Source organism: Oryctolagus cuniculus, chromosome 5 (genome assembly GCF_964237555.1).
Source record: "Oryctolagus cuniculus chromosome 5, mOryCun1.1, whole genome shotgun sequence".
Lineage (NCBI taxonomy): Eukaryota > Metazoa > Chordata > Mammalia > Lagomorpha > Leporidae > Oryctolagus > Oryctolagus cuniculus.
In genome coordinates, this window is record NC_091436.1 from 103,109,030 (window position 1) to 103,133,474 (window position 24,445).

The 24,445-nt window shown below is 37.8% G+C and overlaps 1 protein-coding gene across 2 annotated transcripts in view; it reads left to right on the forward strand.

The window, feature by feature from the left end:
- The window catches only part of LMBRD1 (LMBR1 domain containing 1), a 148,975-nt gene that overhangs the window by 47,077 nt on the left and 77,453 nt on the right, over positions 1–24,445 (forward strand). For both annotated transcript variants that reach the window (XM_008263085.4, XM_070073909.1), the window contains exons 6-7: positions 5,346–5,434; positions 10,779–10,852. In XM_008263085.4, coding sequence (XP_008261307.2) covers positions 5,346–5,434; positions 10,779–10,852 — 163 coding nt within the window. The remainder of the gene's footprint in view (positions 1–5,345; positions 5,435–10,778; positions 10,853–24,445) is intronic.

Below are 24,445 nucleotides of genomic sequence, written 5' to 3' on the forward strand. Positions count from 1 at the left end.
CTCCCTTTGAAGAAAAGCATATTCTTCTTTGAAGGCCACTTCTTTCCACTGGGGGCTCAGTTACATAGCTCCTTCATGTAGGACATTTTTTGCCATAGTGTCTTGACTTTCCATGCCTGAAATGCTCTCATGGGCTTTTCAGCCAGGCCAGAAGGCTTTAAAGGACTGATTCTGAGGTCAGGGTGTGACTTAAAGTGATTGTCATTCTATGAGTCTGCTATGTGGACTGCTTCCCATGTTGGAACATTTTCTCCTTTTTAATTCTATCTATTATTATTACCAGACACTTGATCCTATTTATAGGATCACTTTAACAGTTAATCCTATCTATATGTTCACTTTAACATTTAATATGATAACTTTTAAAACTTAAGATGGCATTTTTACCACCCAGCTTATTGGGATTTGGGGTCCAATGACAAGTTTTTAAACTGTACCCTTAGAAGTAAGTCCATAGGAATGTATGCAGAATTATACAGCTTGACAGTTAGAAACTTCCTCTTCCCTCTCATCCCCACTCTTAATTTCTTAGAAGAGTTCAACTTATTTGATTGGTCCAGTGATAATTACTGGGATATTTATGTTGTTTGTAGTTTTTTCATTATTATAAACAGAACTTTGGTAAAAATCCTTGTCTGTGCATCTTTTCAGATTCAGGTTAAATTTTTATACTAATATCAATACAGGTTTGTGCATTTGATTCTTTACCTAAATTTTGTCCTTGTTAACAAGACACATTTATCCTTGTTAAAAATAGGTCTTGATTCTTTCAAATTTTTGTTAGGAAATGCATTAGGTATAATAAGTCATTTAAAGTTTTTATTTATAATTTGATTTTTCCAATTTCAGTCCACAATTTTCAATTAATAAAAAATTTACCTATTAAATGTAATTTGTGATGGGAATAAAATTGGTCAGTAATTTTTTGTAGTTCCAGGAGTTCTTAAGACTGCAAATGTTTATAGTCAAAACATGTTTCCAATTCCTTTTTTTTACCTTGATATGTGATGAAAAAGAGTATTTGTTGACATTTTTTAGTGGTTTTGCTGTTTATTTTAGCTACTGAATATATTTTTTGCTTTTTTTTTTTTTTGCATTTTAGACATTTTTATTTAATTTACTTGAAATGCAGAGACACAGAGGAGAGACAGATAAAAAGAGCTCCCATCTGCTGGTTCACTCCCCAAATGCCTACAACAGCTGGGGCTGGGCCAGGCCACATAGGAGCCAGAACCTCTATTCCAGCCTCCCATTTGGAAGTCAAGACCCGAGTTTTTGAGGCATCACTTGCTGCCTCATAGGGTGTACATTAGCTAGAAGCTGGAATTGGCAGCAGAGCAGGACTCAAACCCTGACACTTGAATATGGATATGCACCTCCCCATCCAGCATCTTTTTTTTTTTTTTTTTTTTTTTTTTTTTTTGTGACAGGCAGAGTGGACAGTGAGAGAGAGAGACAGAGAGATAGGTCTTCCTTTGCCGTTGGTTCACCTTTCAATGGCTGCCACGGCCGGTGCGCTGCGGCCGGCGCATCGCACTGATCCGAAGGCAGGAGCCAGGTGCTTTTCCTGGTCTCCCATGGGGTGCAGGGCCCAAGGACTTGGGCCATCCTCCACTGCACTCCCGGGCCACAGCAGAGAGCTGGCCTGGAAGAGGAGCAACCGGGACAGAATCCGGCGCCCCCAACCGGGACCCTGACTGGTGCTAGAACCCCGGGGTGCTGGCGCCGCAGGCGGAGGATTAGCCTAGTGAGCCGCGGCGCCGACCCCCATCCAGCGTCTTAACTGCTAGACCAAACACCTCGCTGTGCCTCTTTTTTCTTTTTACAGAAATCAAACCTACTTATGTTGATTTGCGTTGTTAATGTAGAAATTTTTTGTCTGTAAACCTAAAATCTAGAGGAGGGATGGAGAGAAAAGAGAAAGAGAGAGGGGAAAGAGATGTCTTCCATCCACTCATTTACTCCCCAGTGGTCACAATAACCACAGCTGGGCCAGCCCAAAGCCAGGAATCTGGCTGCATTCTGGTATCACATGTGGGTACAGGGGCCCAACCACTTGGGCCATGTGTCTCTGCTTTCCCAGGCTCATTAACAGGGAGCTGGCGTGGGAGCGTTGCAGCTGTGACTCCAACCTGAGCTTCTGTGGGATGCAGGCATCACAGGTGGCAGCTTAACCAGCTGGCCATGGGTTTCTAACTTTTCTGTACCCAAGTAAACTAATCTTTTAATTCCAGTTTACCTTAAATTTTTTGAAGTACCCTTATAAATGGTAGGTAGGAAGATCAGCTAAGTAACCACTGAAAGAATTTAGGTGAGTGATGAGGGTCTGAACTAGAGCAGTTATAAAAAGTCGAGAGGAAGAAACAGATCACACATTTGAAAGATATCTTAATTTCAATTCTGATGAATTTATAATCTCCATTTTATATCTACTGAAATTCATTAGTCTTTGTCTCTTCCTGAAGAGGTAATCTGTATCAAGCTTATTCAGTGAGTTATGTTTGGTATACAATATTTTTACTAAGCAGTTTTCAGTTTTTTTTAATCTTCAAGGACATGTAAACAAATTATAATCTTATGAGGCTCCAGTTCCTATTTTGATCTAGTTCTTTGTGTTTTGGGCTGCTGGAAGTGTATACATATATATACACATACACATATACATATACGTATGTATTTTTTGAGAAGAACTCAGATTAAGAAAATATCTTTCTACTACACAAATCCCATTTTACTTTAACTCTTGATTATTGTAGTATCAATACTATTTGGTAAATGTCTGGTGACCTTACTATTTCTTCCCTCCTCAAACAGATATATTGATATTCCATCCTCATTTTTTAAAATTTCAGTAGCCTTTTCATGTGTTAGAAGGCATTCTTTCGTCTTTATAAATCTTTGTCTACAGGGCTGATGGAGGCCAGTGAACGGTGGTTTGTTCCTTTAGGTAGTTAAAACGTTGAAATGCTTCCATATTAGTGGACTGCTTTTCTGCCTTCCTGAGTCTTCCTATCCCACCCCAGCATCATTTAAAGGATCAAGCTGAGCTCATGAAAATTCTCCAGAATTATGGCCCTGGTGTGTGCTGATTGATTACTGCCTTTGCCATATTGGTTGTAAAATACTTTGAATATTATTGCTCAAAATTTATAGACACATGTAGGTGTAGTTGTTTTTGTGTTGTGTGGGTATTTCCCTTTGTTTATATAAAAATATTTGAGGTCTGTTTCTTAGATTATAAAATCCTGGTAGTAATGGTACTGAGGAACCTGCTTTTAGTTTATTCTCTAGTTTCTGACTGAAATAATAGCAAGTACTCAGTTGTTAACTCTAGTGTATCTCTTCAGAATAAGTGTTTTCCTGAAGCCATAGTTTTTGTGGGTTTAAAAAAATATTTTGATCATATGTAGTTTTTTCTGGTATTCTTCATTGCATATTTGAACTGCTGAATAACGTTGTTCAGGAATTTGAACATAAAAGTATCATAAAGAACAGGAGTTAATTTTCTTCCTGTGGCATACAATACTTTTGATTACCCAAAGCTGACACATTAAGATTGACTTTCCTGAGTAGAATTGCTATTTTTGGATATTTATGTTTCTATTTTAGTAAGTCTATAAATGATATTTTATACAACATAATTTTCCCTTCAGACTCACAGGTTTACAAGTAACAAATTTGAAATATACTTTTAAGGATATCCAGAAAAAAAATCCTGTTTAGATAAAATAGAGAAATATTATATAGGAATTTTTGTTTATATACTTTTAAGGATATCCAGAAAAAAATTCCTGTTTAGATAAAATAGAGAAATATTATATAGGAATTTTTGTTTATATACTTTTAAGGATATCCAGAAAAAAATTCCTGTTTAGATAAAATAGAGAAATATTATATAAGAATTTTTGTTTATATGTGTTTTAATTAACTAGTAATATTAAATTATTTAATATTGTAAATATATAATAGATAAAAGTAATAGATAAAAGTTATTTTAGATGTTAGCTTTTATGACTAGGGCAACAAATAATTTAGTTTCTACCTTTATTGCTGTATGCCTGTGAGTAATCACTTTTCTTTCTGACCTGGAGAAATAAGTCTTCAAGATTGAGAAGAATATAATAAGCTGAAATCAATTGAAATCGTTAGAAATTTAAATAACTCCTGACATGCTCTCCCCACTCATCTTTTATAAGAATTGCCACTAGTGCCTCAGTAAAAGCTTTTAAAACGGACAAGAAAATTTTAGAGTTATTAGTTTTACTTGAAATCATTATAAGAGCAGATAGCCTTCATACATTGTTTAGCTCATTGAGTATTTCCTCTTTACAAAAGAGGATAGGTCTTGGCATATAACTAAAATTATATTGTGGAGAGGGTAGCATTAGAGTTACTTCTTACATTCCTGTTTGATTCTCCGTATATACTGTCTAAGGGATATTTGACGCAATACTTTATAATCTCTTGATCTTCCTGTTTATTGATCTGGGTTAGATAATAAAGTGACCTTTTATATATTCTATTTTCCATTTTCTCCCAGTCTAATCTTGTAGAACAAGCCTAGGAAGCTAGCAATAGATCTGTTATTTTGATGGTCTCTGTTTAGCTGTAGAATGAAAAGCAAATAGAAGCTGCTTTCATTATGTGTATTGAATAGAATCTTGAAAAATATTAAGAAGAAAATTAAAATCACCCCTAACTCCACAGTAAGATATTTTCTATTTATTGTTATATATTTCCTTTCTATTTTTATGTATATAAATATATTTAAATAATTGCATATATATATATTTTCTGTTCTGCTGCGTTAGCACAGATATTCATAACTTTTTTAATGTATGCTTTGGACATTTTTGATAATCTTAATATCTGTTGGGCAGGTGTTAACGACACAGCAGGTTAAGCAGTGGCCTAAGACGCACACCTGCATCATACACTGGAGTGCCATTCAAATCCCAGTTTCTCTGCTTCCAATACAGTTTCCTGCTAATGCACTTGGGAAGGCAGTGGTTGATGACCCTGCCACCTGCATAGGCAACCCTGATGAAATTCCTAGCTCCTGGCTTTGGCCTCAGCTATTGGGGACATCTGAGGAATGAACGAAGGGATGGAAAATCAGTCTCTGTTTCTGTCTGTCTCTGTATCTCTCACTCTGGCTTTCAAAAACATTTATTTATTGTTTTTCTCAGTTTAATTAAGGTATAATTGACAAATATTTTAAGTGCAATAAATAAAATATGTAGTGATACATATTTAAGAAAATGAGTAAAAATCGAGTTTCATACTATTTTCTTTTATTCAACATCTATAAAAACCATTAAAAAGATTTATTTTCTCCTTTGTAGTGCTTTTGTTCCATTAAATGTTCCAGATAACAAAAATTCTACAGAGTGGGAGAAAGTGAAGTTCCTGTTTGAAGAACTTGGAAGTAGTCGTAAGTATTCTTTACTCTAAAAATATCTATGCTGGGGCTAGTACTGTGGCATAGTAGGTTAAGCCTCCGCCTGTGGCGCAGGCATACCATGTGGTCACAGGTTCATGTCCTGGCTGCTCCTCTTCTGATCTGGCTCTCAGCTTATGGCCTGGGAAGGCAGTGGAGCCCTGCACCCACGTGGGAGACCCGGAGGAAGCTCCTGGCTCCTGGCTTCAGATCAGCCCATCTCTGGCTGTTGCACCATTTGAGGAGTGAACTGGCGGATGGAGAACCTCTCTCTGTGTCTCTCCCTCTCTCTCTGTAAGACACCTCTCAAATAAATAAATAAATCTTTAAAATAATCTATGTTGATTTATATTTCTGATGTTTTGGGATTTTTAGAGAAGTTGCTTGTTTTTATTTTTGTTTAATAATTAAACACACAGTCCGAACTTGTTGTTAAATGTATAGTAGATAAATTATGAGCTTTGTATAAAGGCTTACTTTATACAAAACTATCGAGCTATTATGTAGCTAATTTTTTGACTTCTTAATAAAATTACTGTGGGGGAAAGATTTACTCTTCAAAAAATTTTAGTGGGATAAGTCTTATAATTGCAATGTGATTTTTAATTCACTTAGTATAGTAAAGAATTGCAAATGTACTGGGTATATTGGCTTCATTTTTAACTTTAATAACAGAGAATCCTATACTATTATTTGAGATTAAGTCTTTTATGCAAGATTAAAATTAAAGAGGCGGCCGGCACCGCTGCTCACTAGGCTAATCCTCCGCCTTGCGGCACCGGCACTCTGGGTTCTAGTCATGGTCGGGGCACCAGATTCTGTCCCGGTTGCCCCTCTTCCAGGCCAGCTCTCTGCTGTGGCCAGGGAGTGCAGTGAGGATGGCCCAAGTGCTTGGGCCCTGCACCCCATGGGAGACCAGGAGAAGTATCTGGCTCCTGCCATCGGATCAGCGCGGTGCGCTGGCCGCAGCGCGCCGGCCACGGCAGCCATTGGAGGGTGAACCAACGGCAAAGGAAGACCTTTCTCTCTGTCTCTCACTGTCCACTCTGCCTGTCAAAAAAAAAAAAAAAAAAAAAAAAGAGGTTTCATATGAATTAAACAGTATTTTATTTAAAAATGAACTTAACCAAAGCATTTTGGTATTGCTTGTCCGGAAGTTCTCCTTAATCAATTACCTAGGTTTTTAGAAGAAGACACAACTTTAGAGGGTTAATAAAGTTGCTTAATTGTTGAAAAATACATTTGACATTATAAACTGATATCAAAAATATGTACTCCAACTATCATGTGCTTTGAACACAGTGGATTTATTTCCAAAGAAGCCTAGAATACTTTTTATAGACATTACACTGACAAATGTTATTGCTTTTGTGAATGTTTCTCTAATATTTACTGTACATTCTTTGTTCAGTTCTTTCTTTTTACCCAGATGTAATATTGAACGATGATTAAATTAAGACTTGGAAGCTGCTGTGGGACTTCTTAATTTTCTTGCTTTCCACTTAAGATTTCATCTTGTAAATTGTGGTCCATTAATATCTTGCTGATACTAGCAAGAATAAGGATAGCAGTTCTGGCATCTACTAATACTGAATTATCAAGATTTATACATGTTGATCCTATTGCTGAGAAATAAATTGATTCTTTTCTTGTAGTTAACTCCTTCAGGTGTTTTGAGTATCTTCTCTTCTGCCCTAAACATCATTTCATGTTATACTTTGCTTCAACTTAGTATATTTTTTATCAATACTTATGTGGTTAGGATTATTCCATTTCTGTGATTTCATTATCTTGAGACAGATAGATGGATAGAAAGAAGTCCCATTCATTGGTCAGTTTCTCAAGTGCCCAAGTGGCCAGGGCTGACCCAGAACTGAGAGCTGGTTACTCAGTGCAGGTGTCTCATATGGGTGACAGGAACCCAGGTACTTGAGCTGTCACTGTCTGCTTTGGCTAGAAGCTGAGTCAGGAAACCCAGGCACTCTGAGATGGGACACAGATATCTTAATTGCTGGACCAAACACATGTCCTTCTCATTAGTATTCATTTTAATTTTTATCTCAATCCTTAAGCACCATATTCTAGAGTACATTTCACTCATTCCAGTGGATCTGCTGTTGTTTTATGTCCAAAACAGCCATCCAGCTATTCTTTATATCTAATCTTACTGTACATCACCTTACCTCTCTGTGTATTTTAGGCAATAAAATGCATAGTTCTTATATGTGTGCATGCAATCAGTGTAAGTGATTGCAGTCAAAGAATAGAACATAACCATCACTCCAGAAGTTTTCTCAATGTGTCTGTTCAGTTAGTATCATCTCCCTTGACAGCTACTCCAATTGCAGTTTTTGCCACTCTGTGCCAGTTTTATGTTTTTTTGAGTATCATTAATAACATCATATATTATGATTCTTTTTTGTGTATGTCTAGACTAATGTTTTAAAATTCATTCATATAAGTGGTTGATTTATTTTTGATGAAGCAATGCATTACATTGTTTTTAAAGATTTATTTATTAATATGAAAGGCAGAGTTAGAATGAGAGATTTTACATTAGCTGCTCAAATGGCCCCAAAGGCCAGAGCTAGACCAGGCTGAAGCCTGGAGCCTGGAACTCCATTCAGATTTCCCATGTGGGTGACAGGGGCCCAAACCTTGACCATCTTCTACTGCTTTCCCAGGTGCTTTAGCAGGGATCTGGGTTGGTAGTGGAGCAATCAGCACTCGAGGCTGAGCTTATATGGAATCCCAGCATCACAGCAAGTGGCTTAATCTGTGTGCCACAGTATCAGCCCCAGAATAATGTATTTTATAAATAGTACACACTTGTTTATCAGCAGTATCTATTTTATATATGTGCTCAAATCATAGGCCCTACCATATCGAGGACATTTATGGATGTCTTTAGTACTCATTTACTCATCCTTTACCCAAATATGCATACTTCATAATAATTAACTTTGGGTTCTGTGGTTTAGATTATTTTGAACATTAGTAATATTAACTTTTTGATTTGTCAAATGTACCATAATATTTCATTTTTTTAAATCTAAGACTTTTTTTCACATTTATATGTCTCTTATTTAATTATGTGCTAGTTGTATGAACACCTTCTCTTCGTAATTCTGGTAAGATCAAGAAAGTAATAGCATCAAAATGTCTTTAATTCTATAAAATAATAGTTTTTTTAAGTTAAGGCTTAAAAAGCTACCTTGTATAATTTGTGAATTTTTTCTCATATACTCCTTACATGTTATGTAAAACTGAGGTATGAGTTTTAAGACAGGTCATTATAATTGTATTAAAATCCTTGAAAGGATTAACATGAATTCAGGAAAATAATCAAAAATTGTAGTTCATCCCACAGAACCTGCATTTAAACTAGATCAATATAAGCCTGATAGGACTTGTATGAAAACTAGAAAAATTACTACTATCATTTGAAGATACTCAGATTAAAGTATTTCATTATATAATCTGATATATTCATTTGAAAGTATTGATCCTGTCCTCATTTATTGACTTTCTTTAAATATGTCCTAAATTCAACTTGCTTGCATAGTATTTCTTTTTTGGTGTCACATTTGAATCTATTTTTATTTTTCTTAGTAGGTGGACAGGCTAGCCCTTCTAAACTAAAAAGTGAGAAAAACTTAGAATTTTAATCTTAGGCTATATATATTAAAAACTTACCTGGAAATTAAGAACAAAGAAACTGGAAGTATTAAGATCGAAGGGAAAAGCAATAAACAGTCAAGGCTCATGGCTTTCCCATGTAATGTTATTTATCAGAATCCATCCTTGAGAAAGGCCAATCTTTTCATTAAGTTTTGAGCATGTGATATTTTGTTGCTTCTTTAATAACTGATAATTGGCTAATAATTTTCTTCTTAAGGGATAAAGGAAAGAAAATCTTAGCTAGTTTGCAAGATCTTTTATAAATCAATTTGTCAAGAGCCCTTTTTTATATTTTTTATTTATGGGCCCAGCATGCTTCCACTGTGTGACTCTGCTTCCATTATTTTTAATTTATGTAAGTTGAACAAATTTCAAGTATTTCATATACGCTATGCTCCCTACGCTCCCTCCCATGTTCCCACCTTCTCTCCTCATTTCTTTCTTATTCTTTTAGTTTTTATAATGACATACTTTCAGTTTATTTATTTACATATTTTTAAACTTTTATTTAATAAATATAAATGTCCAAAGTACAACTTTTGGATTATAACGGCTTTTTCTCCCCATAACCTCCCTCCCACCCACAACCATCGCATCTCCCACTCCCTCTCCCATCCCATTCATTAAGATTCATTTTCAGTAATTTTTACATACAGAAGATCAGTTTAGTATATATGCTAAGTAAAAATTTCAACAGTTTGCACCCACACAGAAACACAAAGTATAAAGTACTGTTTGGGTACTAGTTATACCATTAATTCACATAGTACAACACATTAAGGACAGAGATCCCACATGGGGAGTAAGTGCACAGCGACTCCTGTTGTTTGGATCTGGCTAAAAAGCTCATGAGAGTATTTCAGGCATGGAAAGCCAAGACACTGTGGCAGAAAAAAACACACACACACACACACACACACACACACACCTAAATGAAAGATCTCTGTGAGTGAGATCCCAGTGGAAAGAACAGGCCATCAAAGAAGGAGGCACCTTTCTCTGAAGGGAGGAGAGAACTTCCACTTTGACTATGGCCTTGTCTAAATACTGATGGAGTTGGCGAACTCAAGAGGCTTCCATAGCCTTGGCAGCTCATGACAGAGCCTCGGCTGATCACTGACATCATAAATAAGAGTGTCAATTATTTACATATTTTTAAGAGTTTTGTTTTTTTTTGAGAGGTAGAGTTCACTCCCGAAATGGCTGCAACAGCCGGAGCTGAGCCGATCCCAAGCCAGGAGCCAGGAGTTTCTTCCAAGTCTCCCACGTGGGTACAGGGGCCCAAACACTTCAGCCATCTTCCACTGCTTTCTCATTCCATAGCAGAAAGCTGGATCAGAAGTGGAGCAGCCGGGAAAAGAACCAGCATTCATATGGGATGCTGGCACCGCAGGTGGAGGCTTAGTCTACTATGCCACAGCACTGGCCCCTCAGTTTATTTTATAATCATAAGCTTAACCATACACTAAGAAAAGAATTCAACAAATAGAAGAAGAAATTTTATAGTTAACACTTCAGGGACATGGTAACATTTATTTGTTTTATTCTTTCAGAATGTATTCAGAGATCTGGATTTTGTATTTTATGTTAATTAGCTGAATATATACTTTGAGTACTATAGATGTGTATTTTTAACAGAGTTTTTCTTTCTTCGCAGATGGTTTAGCTGCATTGTCATTTTCCATTAGTTCTCTGACCTTGCTTGGAATGTTGGCAGCTATAACTTATACAGTAAGTGCAATGGTGATAATTGACTTAACATTAAAATCACCTTGGAAGGTAATGTTTTTTTAACCTTAGTAATCTATTCAGCTTCATTATATTTTTGTATTTACTATTTTAGTTCTTTGTTCAATCTTCACTTGAGAAGGGTAAGGTTTTAATTACCAAGTCATAATCATGTTGTCTATGAAATTTAATATTCAGAAAGAGATTTTATATTTTACAAATATTGAAGGTAGTTTTATACTATGAAATAATAGATTTAGTGATTTATAAGCATACTAGAACTCCGAGCCATAGATCAGTATCTGTTACTGATATAGTAGACTTATCTTATTTGAGATATATGGCTTTTGAACCCAAATATTTTATATAACTTGATATTTTTTAGTATACGGGATAAAATGTTATGCTCTCAGATGCTTCAAATTTTTTCCATATTTCTAGAAATAGTAAGGCATGAATTACAAATGACTGACAAACTTACAGACTACATTTTTCTTTAAAAAAAGATTTATTTTATTTACTTGAAAGGCAGAATTACAGAAAGACAGAGGCAGAAAGAGAGAGAAAGAGATCTTCCACCTGCTGTTTCACTCCCCAAATGGCTGTGATGGCCAGAGCTATGCCCATCTGAAACCAGGAGCCTCGAGCCTCTTCCCACATGGCTGCAGGGGTCTAAGGATTTGGGCCTTCCTCCACTGCTCTCCCAAGCCATAGCAGAGAGCTGGATCAGAAGTGGAGCAGCCAGGACTAGAACTGGTGTCCATATGGAATGTCAGCATTGCAGGCTGCAGCTTTACCTCCTTTGCCACGTGGTCAGCCCCCAGGCTATAATTTTTTTACATGTTAAACAAAGTTTATTGTCTTTTTTAAAAATTTATTTTAACTTATTTTTAAGGCATACAAATTTCATATGTTAGCTTTAGGAATATAGTTATTCTTCCCACCATACCCACCCTCCCACCCACACTCCCATTCATCCTCCTCCTCCTTTCCCTTTCCCAGTCCCATTCTCCATTAAGATTCATTTTCAATTAACTTTGTACACAGAAGACCGACTCTATACTAAGTAAAGATTTCAACAATTTGCACACACACAACATACACACAGACAAAAAAAACCCCTGAGAATTAGTTTTACAGTTAACTCTCATAATACAACTCATTGAGAACAGAGATCCTGCACAAGAAGTTAGTACACAGTGACTCTTGTTGTTAACAATTAACACTCTTAGGTATGACGTCAGTGACCACCTGAGGCTCTTCACATGAGCTACCTAGGCTATGGAAGCCTTTTGAGTCCACAAATTCCATCAGTATTTAGACAAGGCCATAAGCAAAGTGGAAGTTCTCTCCTCCCTTTGAAGAAAAGTACATCCCTTTTTGATGGCCACTTCTTTCCACTGGGTTCTCACTCACAGAGATCCTTCATGTAGGACATTTTTTGCCACAGTGTCTTGACTTTCCATGCCTGAAGTACTCTCACGGGCTTTTCAGCCAGATCAGAATGCCTTTAGGGCTGATTCTGAGGTCAAAGTGTTACTTAAAGTGATTGTCATTCTATGAGTCTGCTGTGTGGACTGCTTCCCATGTTGGAACATTTTCTCCTTTTTAATTTTATCTACTGTTATTATCAGAAACTTGATCCTATTTATATGAGTTTGATTCCAATGTGTTATGGTGAAGATCTTCTCTGTTCATGTCTGTTAAGAGTTCTATATGCTTCCTGTACTTGGATGTCCCTTTCTTTCTCCAAATTAGGGAAGTTTTCTGTTAGTATTTCAACAAAAATGCCTTCTAATCCTTTCTTTTCATGCCTTCAGGAGCTCCTAGAACTCATATGTTGGGTCATTTAATAGGATCCTGTAGATTCCGAACAGTGTGTTTTAGATTCCTAATTTCCTCTTTTTTTTTTTTTTTTTTTGGTTTGACTGTGTAATTCCAGTATTCTTTCTTCTGCTTCACCAATTCTGTTGTTAAGGTTTTCCACTGCATTTTTAATTTGTTCTGTTGAAGTGTTCATTTCATTTTGATTTCTCTTTAATGTGGGGAGCAACTCGGATTAGACTAAGTTACTGGAATTAAGACTTATTCTATGCATCTGCTCTCCCACAATATGGCGCTGGGAGAGGAGGAAACAGCTTTACACAGCTGCCTCCAGTTCAACCAATAAACTGTAGGAGCTGCTCCTGATTGGAGGAGAGCAGTGTACCCGGCGTGTGGGTAGCAGAGTTGGGATTGGTGGAAGAGGACTATAAAGGAGGAGAGAGACAACATGCACCAGGAACATCTAAGGGGAACATCTATCTGAAGGAACACCTGTGCAGCCCCCGAGAGAGCCGGCCGGCGGTGTGCCGCTCCCCCGCGGAAGTGGGGAATGTGGCCAGGGGGAACCGCCCTTCCACGGAGGTGGAAGGGATGGTAGCCAACCCGGGAAGAACCAACAGCAAACCCGAGGAGGGCCGAGCAGACAAAAGAACAGCGCAGGGTCCTGTGTCGTTCCTCCATGAAGACGGGAAGCGACATAATGGTGCTGTGACTCGGATATGAAGCCTAGGCAGGGTTTAGTGTCGTTCCTCCATGAAGAGGGGGAGCGACATAATGGTGCCGTGACTCAGATATGAAGCTTAGGAGGCATAATGGTGCCGTGACTCAGATATGAAGCCTAGGCAGGGTTTAGTGTCGTTCCTCCATGAAGAGGGGGAGCGACACTTTAAGATCTCAATTTTGCAGGAGAAATTTTCTTTCTTGTCCTGTACAGATTTCAGTAGTTCATGCATTTGCTACTGATTACCTCTATGTAATCTTATGATAATTTTTTAACTCCATTTCTTGCATTTCTTTAATCTCATTATCTTCACAATCTAGTATTGAAGTGTTGTATTCTTTTGGGGTGTCATGTTGTCTTCCTTATAATTATTTCTTGAATTGGTGTGTTTATTATTTGGCATTTGTAGAGATACTCATTGATTCCTTCTTTGCTTTTTTGCTGTGGTGGCTTTTATCTTTGTGCTGTGCCTCTGTAGATAAGTGGAGTGTGTACTTTCAGTGAATATCTAGAGGCTTGTAGTGGGTGTGGCCAGGGAGGTCTGTTCATTGCTCCAGGGTGAAGGGTATGTTTGAGGTGACACACTCAGGTTTGCTGTGGTAAATCTCATTTTTTTTTTTTTAATCAGAAGGGAAGTTTATTCTGCCCAGCTGATGTCCTCTATTCAAAGGAGACCATTGCCTGATCACTATCCCCAATGGGTATAATATTTGTCTGCTCTGTCCCAAGGACCATACAAAGGATCTGTGCAGTCCTCAGCATAAGCTCAGATTGCCTAGTAGTGTCCCTACTAGCGGACAGCTCTGAGTCTGGAAGCCTCCCACAGTGACTGCCCAAGGTGCCAGACACAATGTGAGTCCTCCCATACAGCCTCTGTGTTTTTCACAGTCCTGACATACAAGCCTCCCACAGTCACGAGCACTCAGCCCTCTGTTAGTTCTCCCCACCAGAGGAGTCTCTACTCAGCTGGTTGCTGGGTGTGGATAGGAGCTGGCACAGCTGTTAATGCATGTCCAAAATGCTGCCTGCTCTATCAGCTTGTTACAGGATGCCATTGTAAAGTGATCTGGGAGAGAGAAACATGTCCCTCCTTTTTTACCTTTTTTCCCCTCCTCTAGTTTGGCAGGTAGGATATCCCCGATGGGGCTCCAATCCAGGTTCCCTCTAGGCTCTTCCTGCAGCTTTATCGCCAGTGGCTTGGACTGCTGCCATCTGGTCTCACCTACTTTCTAATGCTGGTGCTTAGGCTCTCAGCTGCTGGAGTCCTGAGTTGTGGGTGTCAACACCCTCCACGTATGTCCACCGTGTCCCTCTAATTTGCCATAGGGTTTCTTCTGCTGTTTTCTCCCTAACACTTCACTGAGACTGCACTCTTTCCACTTTTTCCAGACTACTTTTTATTCAAAATTTTACTTGACTTATAGAGGAACCCCAAGTGGAAATGCTTCTTTCTTACCTAACCTTCCCCCAGAGCTGTGCAGGAAGCTTCAAATATATCTCAAACCTTTTTGGATTAGTGAGGTTATGTTTACAGCATTCTTGGTTTTTACAAGGAGAAAATGCTATTTATAATAATGGAAACATTTTTATGTGTTTTCCCATTAGGTCTCCTTTAGACATAAATGAAATGAGTTATTAGTACAATAGCAGAATCTAGATTTTTAGACATTTAAATAAGTATTTTGTTTATTTAAAAGAAACAGAGATGGTGGTGGGGGAGCTTAGGAGGCAGTGTGCTCCCATTAGCTGATTGATTCACCAAATTTCCGCTAATGGCCCTGACTAGGGTTAAAGCATGGAACCTAGAACTTAATCCGGGTCTCCCATAGGGGCATCAGTCTCCCAGTCATTTAAGCTGTCACTTCTCAGGCTTTGCATTACCAGGAAGCTGGAGTCAGAAGCTGGTGGTGGGCATTAAACCCAAGCACTCCAATACAGCACATGGACATCTCAACAGGTATCTTAACAGTGAGACCAAATGCTTGCCCCCTACATTAAAAGCAAGTTTAAAAATTCTAAAATTTATTTGAGAGGCAGAGAGAGAAATGGATAGCCCAAGAATGGCAGAATCTAGTTTTATGTACATGATTATTTTATGTATATCATTTATGTACATGATTATTCATGTACCCTAATGTATCATAAAGGAAGCATTAGTGTTGGGCATTTTGGCTGAACAGTTATGACGTCAGGTAAAATACCTGTAAATTATTTTGGGATGCCACGGTTCAAGTTCTGGCTCTCCTTCTGATTTCAGCTTTTTACTAATGTGCCTCCTGGGAGGTAAACAAGTGATGCTTCAAGTAGTTGGATCCCTGCCACCCACAAAGGAAACCGGGATTGAATTTCTAGCTGCTGCTGCCGTCTGGTCCACTCCCAGGCATAGTGGGCCTTTGGGGAGTGAGCTGGAGTGTGTGCAACTCTTTCTGTCTGTCTGTCTCACTGTCTTTCTCTGCTTTCGAATATGTACATAATTTTTTAAAAAAGAAGTCTTCATTTTAATATCTCTCATGTTCTTATTTGGAGACTCAATTTTACTCATTGCCATTTTTGTATTTATATATGTTAGCATATAAGGAATTTGCCATCTGGTATCAGTGGTGCTTATCCTCCCATTGTACAGAATACATACACAGCATGTTAATTAGTTGTCTTTTTTTTTTTTTTTTTTTTTTTTGACAGGCAGAGTGGACAGTGAGAGAGAGAGAGAGAAAGGTCTTCCTTTTTGCCGTTGGTTCACCCTCCAATGGCCGCCGCAGCTGGCGCGCTGCGGCCAGTGCACCGCGCTGATCCGATGGCAGGAGCCAGGTACTTATGCTGGTCTCCCATGGGGTACAGGGCCCAAGCACTTGGGCCATCCTCCACTGCACTCCCTGGCCACAGCAGAGAGCTGGCCTGGAAGAGGGGCAACCGGGACAGAATCCAGCGCCCCGACCGGGACTAGAACCTGGTGTGCCGGCACTGCAAGGCGGAGGATTAGCCTAGTGAGCCGCAGCGCCAGCTAATTAGTTGTCTTTTAAGAAGCTGTCATAAATTAATAATAAATTAGGAGTTAGACCTGGTCTCTAATTGCTACTCTGTGATTGATTTATTATGTTTATCTGAGTTTGTCTTTTAAACTTCCTGGGTTTAGTGTCTTCCCAACTAAAAGGGGGAAAGAGGCATTTTTGAAAAGTCAAATGATATTGCTTGTAACAGTACCCTGAAAAGTATATGGAAATAAGGAAACTGCCATTGATGAAAGATTACTTTGGAGAAACTAACGGGAAAAAGAAAAAAGTAATATGTAGTGTCACTTTCAAGAACCATGAAGAGGTTAGGGTTTTACCTTACTTGCAGCCTGCCATAGTTCTGTGTATAGTTGCCAGAGATGCGAGATTTCATTGTCACAGACAAAGAACTTTATTACTTACAGCAATGGCCATAGGATCAGCATTTTCTTGTGCTGATTCCCTAAGTCTCAATACCCGTGGGGCAATGTGAATAGAACCTGATAAAATTGCACATGGTGGAGAGCATTACAGAACCCTGAGCTTGGGGAAGCTGAACCCTTTATAATGAATAGGAAGCTTGCTTTCTCTTTACTCCAGAGAAAGACACTATCTGTCTCTTCCAAAAGTATTTGTTGTATAGACATCCTTAAAAAGATAGCACAGAAAAAAGAAAAAAAAAAGGAGTGGATGTGGGGACATAGACTGCTAGGCTTGCAAAATATGCAGAAATGAAAGACTCAGGGAGGAAGAATTGCCTCTCAGTGATCAAGTTGTAGATGCTATGCAGAAAATAAGGGAACATAAGGGAATAGATGGTAATGGAGGCTGTTACTGCTATTAAGGTCAAGAGTTCATGGCCCACATTGTGACACAGCAGGTTAGGCCTCAGCCTGTGACACCTGCAGTTGGCTGCTGCACTTCCAATTCAGCTCTCTGCTAATGCTTCTGGGAAAGTAGTGGGAGATGATCCAAATGCTTGGGCTCCTGCACCCTCGTAGAAGACCCAGAGGGATCTCCAGGCTCCTGATTTCAGCCTGGCCCAGCCTCGGCCATAGGGGCCATCTGGAGAATAAACCAGCTAATGGAATATCTCCATCTCCCTCTCCATCTCTCTCTGTCTTTCCTTTTCTATCTGTAACTCATTCTTTCAAATAAGTTGAAAGAAAGAAGGAGGGAGGAGGGATGAGGGAAGGGAGGGGAAGGGAGGGAAAGGAAAGGGAAGGGAGGAGAGGGAGGGGAAGGTAAGGGAAGGAAAGAGGGAGGACGAGGTCAAAGGTGGTTTCTGTAACATTTGAAAAGAGGCCTGAATGAACTAAAAGCAAGCCATGACAGAGGAGTAAGTGCAAAAATCCTGAGAGGAGCACATGTATGGTATATTCAAATAGTAGTAAAGAGGCAAAACCGTTGTGGCTGGAGCTCAGTTAACAATGGCAAGTATGGCAGTAATTCAGATGAGCTAGTGAGACCATTTCGTGTGGAGCCCTGTAAATCATAGTTAGGATTTTGAATATTGTTATTATTAGAAACCACCAGGTATTTTGAATAGAAAATTAATGGTTCTGACAAACATTTTAGCAGTATTACTCTGATGGTTTGGAATTAAGTAGCTATAGGTAAGGAGTGTGAGGGTAGAAAAAAATGAGTGAAATGATTAAAAATGTTTGAAAGAGGACTTTCCTGTAGAAACAATATTATTATAAAGATGATATTTTAAACTAATATTTTATATTGTAATTGAAACTTTGAAAATTATCATTTAAATAATTAAACCAAATATAATACTCTTAGTGAATTATTTAAGGTAGCCTTAAAAGAGATCTTCTCTTCTAGAATACAGTGGGCTGTGCTGAAGAACATTGATTAAAAAACTAGATGAACCAAAGCAGGGTGAGAACTGCAAAGACATGAAAGTTGCTGAATATGTAGGGAAGGGCCACTTATGGGTTAAGGCCAAAGAAAAGTTTCCAATATAAAAGTGCAAAATCAGACTACCTAGGAGTTACATTATATGTATTCTTCAAGCAGCTTAAGCATTAAAGTTGTATGCTTAGTGGTGAAGCTTAAATGTGGACCTCAAGTTCATAGGTTCCTTGAGCTACTTGACCATCTAAATTTTTCTGTCTTTAAAGTGGGAATCAAATTTCAGTAATTAGGTTGTGAAGATTTAAACAATCCACCATCTTAAAATATATTGGCACTTAGTAAATAGCCACTGAAATGAGCTGATTATTTCATTTCAGGTGGTTCAGACTATAGTGCCTACATTTTTCTTATCCCAGTGAAAGTAAACCAGATGGCAAAGCAATTATAACCAATGACAATATGGATTATTCAAAGATGAGTATGTCACAGAAGCATTCATAATTGGTGGCTAGCTGGAGTGTTCGGGTGGGGGGGGGCGCATGGGGACTGCCGTGGATAGACAAATAAAATCATTTAAAATGCACTGTAAGTGTGCTCAAAGCTCAGTCCTAGCATGCGTGGGTCGTTTTAGGACTCAGTGTGGGTAGAGAGAGGAAGGGTGTTAGAGGAGATGCTGTTTGAAGGGGTACCATCATGCATGCACAGCTGAGCTTCAGTAACAGTCTGATCCAACTCCCCTGTCAAAATGGACCCATAATACCTATAGGAAAAACTATAGGAAAAGTTCATTGAAAGTCAACTATTTGGGCCTGCATTCTGACATTGTGGCTTAGCAGAGCCGAGATCCCGTATGGGCACAAGTTTGAGTCCTGGCTGCTCCACTTCTGACCCAGCTCCATGCTAATGGCATGGGAAAAACACTGGAAGTTGGCCCAAGTGCTTGAACCCCTCCACCCATGTGGAAGACGTGGAAGAAGCACCTGGCTCCTGGCTTGCACTTGGCCCAGCCCTGGCCATTGTAGCCATCAGGGGAGTGAATCAGTGAATTGAAGATCTCTCTCTTTCTCTTCTTCTCTCTCTGTAACTTTCAAATAAATAAAATAAATCTTAAAAAAAAAGTCAGCTGTTCATAGATTGGTGGTCTTATTGTAAGTAGGTGATTAACAGTACTAATTATTATATTAGTTTGCAGTTGAGATACAAAGTTTTCTCCTAACCTAGAAAACCTGAGAGTTGGGTTTTTCATTTGGTAAGGCATTAAAAACGGGCATAATACATGTCAGAAGTAGAAGATTTGTGGTACTGTGGGTTAAGCTGCTGCCTGTGATACCGGCATCTCATATGGGCACTGGTTTGTGTTCTGGCTACCCTACTTCCGATCCAGTTCCCTGCTAATGGTCTGGAAAAGCAGCAGAAGATAGCCCAAGTGGTTGGGCTCCTGACACCCATATGGGAGCCTGGATGAAGCGCCTAGTTTTAGCCTGGCCCAGCGCTAACCATTGCTGCCATCTGGGGAGTGAACCAGTGAATAGAAGATATTTCTCTCTCTCTCTCTCTCTCTCTCTGTAACTCTTTTAAGAATAAATAAATAAATATATTTTTTAAAAAGTAGAATTTTAATTTTAAAGTACCCAAAGTGGAAAATTCATACTTAACTATACTTTGAATTATTAAATTAAAATGCCTGTTACAGAATCTTTACCTAATTTTCTCATTGTGACTAGAGAATTTTTGTATTTCATGTTCCAGTTAACTCTCAGTTTCTTAGATATGTATTATTATTTACTTTATAAATTAGTTGATTATTTAAATTTTACTAAGATTGTGACCACTGTGTAATGTCTCAAGGAATAGCCAAATAACCGAGCACTCAGTTTTAGGAGAAAAATAAATAATGTCACACAGTATCTTTTTCTTTTTTTAAAGATTTATTTATTTAATTAAAAGTCAGAGTTACACAGAGAGAGGAGAGGGAGAGAGAGAGAGAGAGGTCTTCCATCCACTGGTTCACTTCCCAGTTGGCCGCAACAGCCGGAGCTGCGCAGATCTGAAGCCAGGAGCCAGGAGCTTCTTCCGGGTCTCCCACATGGGCGCAGGGGCCCAAGGCTTTGTGCCATCTTTTACTGCTTTCCCAGGCCATAGGAAAGAGCTGGATCGGAAGAGGAGCAGCCGGGACTAGAATTGGCGCCCTTATGGGATGCCAGCACTTCAGGCCAGCGCTTTAACCCTCTGAGCCATAGTGCTGGCCTCCCCACAGCATCCTAATTTGCTTGTTGTTTTAAGTTTAAATTGAAAAGAGATCTGATAATACTTATTTTTTTTTTTAAATGAGATCTCTAGGCACAAATATCTAAGTAGATATTTTAATTTTTTGGTGCCACCAAGTGGGGAAATATTGAATAATGATGTCCTCAAGCAAAATATGATATATGGGCTAGTGAAGTACCTGTAGAAGCATTGACTGCTAAACTTATTATATACCAATATCAGTAAAGTTTTAAACATGCCGTCCAGGATGTTTCTGAATTATAAATACATACTATGATGTTAATATGTGTATATTTACTATACAATATAAATTAACAAATGTAATTATCTGAAAACAATCCAAATATAGATATGTTTAATGTTTTCTTCTAGTGCACATTAAAAATTATCTCACTCTCATGCCTTAATTCAAGCTATTATAACAGACATGCCCTAGGCTCAGTGGAATAAGCAACGACTATTTATTTCTGACCATTCTGGATGTTGAGAAGTCCATGATCATGATTCCAGCAGGTTGGGTGTCTGATGAGGGCCGCTTTCTGTTAGTTGACTGGCTTCTCAGTGGATCCTCACATGGTAGAGAGCAGAAAGGAAGCAAGTTCTCTTGTGTCTCTCTAAAGTCACTAACTCCATTCCAAAGGGTACTCTCATGGTTTAATTTCTTCCAGAGAGTTCTACCTCCAGATTCCATTATATGAAAGATTAAGCCTCAGCATATATATTTTGGGGTATACTGACCTTCATTATGTAGCACCCTGTGGGTTAGAGTAGTGATTGTAGTAATATTTGGAGATAGAAATCCCCTTTAAGAATCAATGTTTCCAATTTTTCATGTGATACTGTATTTAGTTAAGCTTACTGATTGTAACATGCACCATGATTTTATGTACTATTTTTAATCCTTGAAAGTTTTTTATTATCTATACTTTTTTGATACTTAAAGAGTATAAAAATTTAAATGTCCTAGTGCATAACCAACACGGAAAATATGAGTGAAATAATTCAGAAAACTACCTTTAAAAATTTACACTTGGTACTGAGTCACTTTTTCTGTTGGTTATTGATGTTCATGTTTTCTTAACACATAATATTGTATTTTATGCTCTAAAGATTTTGATGACACAGCTTTTCTTAAGTACTCTACCCTTGTCTTTGGGATTTTCTTTGAAGTAGCTAACATACGCATTCTGCAGATATAAATAGTTTGGTGTTGCTTTTTACTTTGCCATGTGAAAGGCAGTCCTTTTGTGTGTGTATGTGTGTGTGTGTGTGTGTATGTAGAAAAAATGCAAGATGATTTCAACTTTGGTTATATCCCTTTTCTTAAGATCATAAATCGCTTAACTCATTGTTCCAGTGAATATTTGCTTTATTGTTTCTGCTGCTTTCTTCTCTTCTTTCTTATATGTTAACTTTTTGTTTCAATGTCAGATCATAATATTATCTTATAAATGGCATAAGCTCGATAGTTTTACCAGCTCAACTGAAGTGATTGTAATCATAATGTGATCTACTTTGACCAAATTTTTGAATATGCAGGTAATGATAACTATATCATACTTCTGCCCAGCCACTGTTTATAACATGCCTTCAATTTCAAAATGCATCCAAATTTCACTGCTTCCAGTGTGAGAAAAATACATGAATATAAAACCACTGAGTATTTAAAAGAAAAATATTGATACTTGTTAAATGAGTTGTTTCATTGTACATATCCTTGAATAATAGATTCCACAACTATGCAGAAGAAATGTTTTTCAGTGTACAGATAGTGCTTGGTGTTGGCACTTGGTAGTAATCCAAGTTTTATAAATGGAAACGATCATTCTAGATAAAAGAGAAATGGTAGAGAAAAGGTACCATTCTAAACTGAGCAGTGCAAATAGATATTAGACATGTTTTTATTAGTTTGTGTTGTTATAAAACATTTTAGTTGTAAAACAGAGCTGGTGATTTATTCTTGGAAGTTCAAACAAATAAAATTGAAGGCAATTCTGGCTTACCTAGAAGCAATTTGAAATAGTGTAAAATCTCTTTACCTTTGTTGATTTTCCTGAAATTCACTAGAGGGCAGTAGTAAGCAATAGAAATTTTTAGTTTATGAAAAGGATAGTCTTGTAAAACATTTTTTTCAGAGAAATTTGAGATTAAATTCAAAAAAAATTATTAAGATTTCAAAAGTTGTAATGTTTTATATAATGTTTATATTAAGCTTGCAATCATCTAAATGTTATAGTTAAATTTTCTGATCATCATTGAAAGTTCAAATAAATATGAAAGCTTGGTAAACAGATGATGTCTGTTTTATTTGTGTCTTTAGACAACTAAAAATTGTAAGAAAAAGATCTTTTGTTCTGGTCCCTTGTTACCTCAAATTTTTACCAAGGCCATATTTTTATTTTCTAAAATCTTTTACATTAAACTATGAGTAAAAATTCAGTTCAGCTCTTCTAATAAATATATCAGTTCTATGTAGGAAATAACTGCATGTGAATTAAGAGCCCTCTTTTAAAAGACTTTTGGTCAAATATTCTCAGAGAAATTATTTTATTAGTAAACAGTGGGAGGGAAAAGAATTGGAACCTAGTCCTTACATACCAAATAAGTGTAATGCAGTTGTTGCTAGCCTGGCTCAGAAATGTGATTACCCAACTTTGGCAGACACAGGATAAAACAAATGTGCAGAGCAATAATGTTAATGTACATTGTTACGTGTTATAATTGAGTTATAAGCAAGGCATATTTAAAAGTCATGGAAGGTTTCTCAGACATGCTGTAATTAAGCTGAGACCTGAAAGCCACTGAAATTTGCTAATGAAGTATGGGAGGGAGGTGGACATTTTAGATGAGGAAACTGCCTGTATTAAAGTGTGTATGCTGGATAGAGCCTGAAGTAGCATAAAAATGGAGAGTTTTGAGAATTGTGAACAATTCTAAGACATGAGATAAAGTTTACAAGTTCATGATCAGGTCATTGGCTTTGTATGCAGGATTACATTAACTGGAATCTATTCACAAGACCAATAATTATACCTCTCCTTGAAAAAAATAGAAAAACAACTTTTTAAGAAACAATCTATGTGAAATTTTATAGCGGTAGGTTGTTGACATGATGAGAGCTGCTCTCTAGGTGCTCCTAGAAGCACCTTTCCAGAATCCTAGGAACTCCTACAAGGAAACTTTGAAAAACACCCTGATTATTCCTGACTATCTTAAAGGATATTAATGAGAACGATATGATCTGCCTTTGGGGTTAGAGTGAGATCGCTTTGGAAACAGTGTGGATGATGGTTTTGTAGATTGTGAAACCAGCAGACCAGTTAGATTTTGGATGACCTTTTATTTGATGGTAAACTCTAAGTTAAACAGCCATATTGTTATTTCTGACTAAAGCAGAATTTTACTTGGGAAACAGAATTGAGTACTGAAGTTAATATTATTGAGGAATCCAAAAATCACTCAACACAGAATAACGAACATTGAAATTAAAAATCAGTATTTCTGCAAATATAGTTTTGCCAACTTTGTTTCATACCTTGTCAAACCAGTAGAAAAGAATGTTTTACCATAGTTTTAATGATCTGGGATTACTTTAAAATTTACTGTATATGTGTGAACTAGTCATCTTCCCATTTGACTACTGTTTATATTCCTGCTAAAGTAGGATCTTTTTGCTGTTTCACCTGTTAAACTCTGTATTTGGTGGAGAATGGAGCCCTTGACTATAATGTAAATTAAAAATACATTATCGTATGCTGGCGCTGTGGTGTAGTGGGGTGGATCTGCCGCCTGTGGCACTGGCATCTCGTGGGTTCTGGTTGGAGTCCCTGCTCCTCTACTTTTCCTGGGGAGGCAGTGAAGGATGGCCCAGCTGCTTGGGCCCCTGCACCCACGTGGGAGATCTGGATGAAGCTCCTGCTCCTGGCT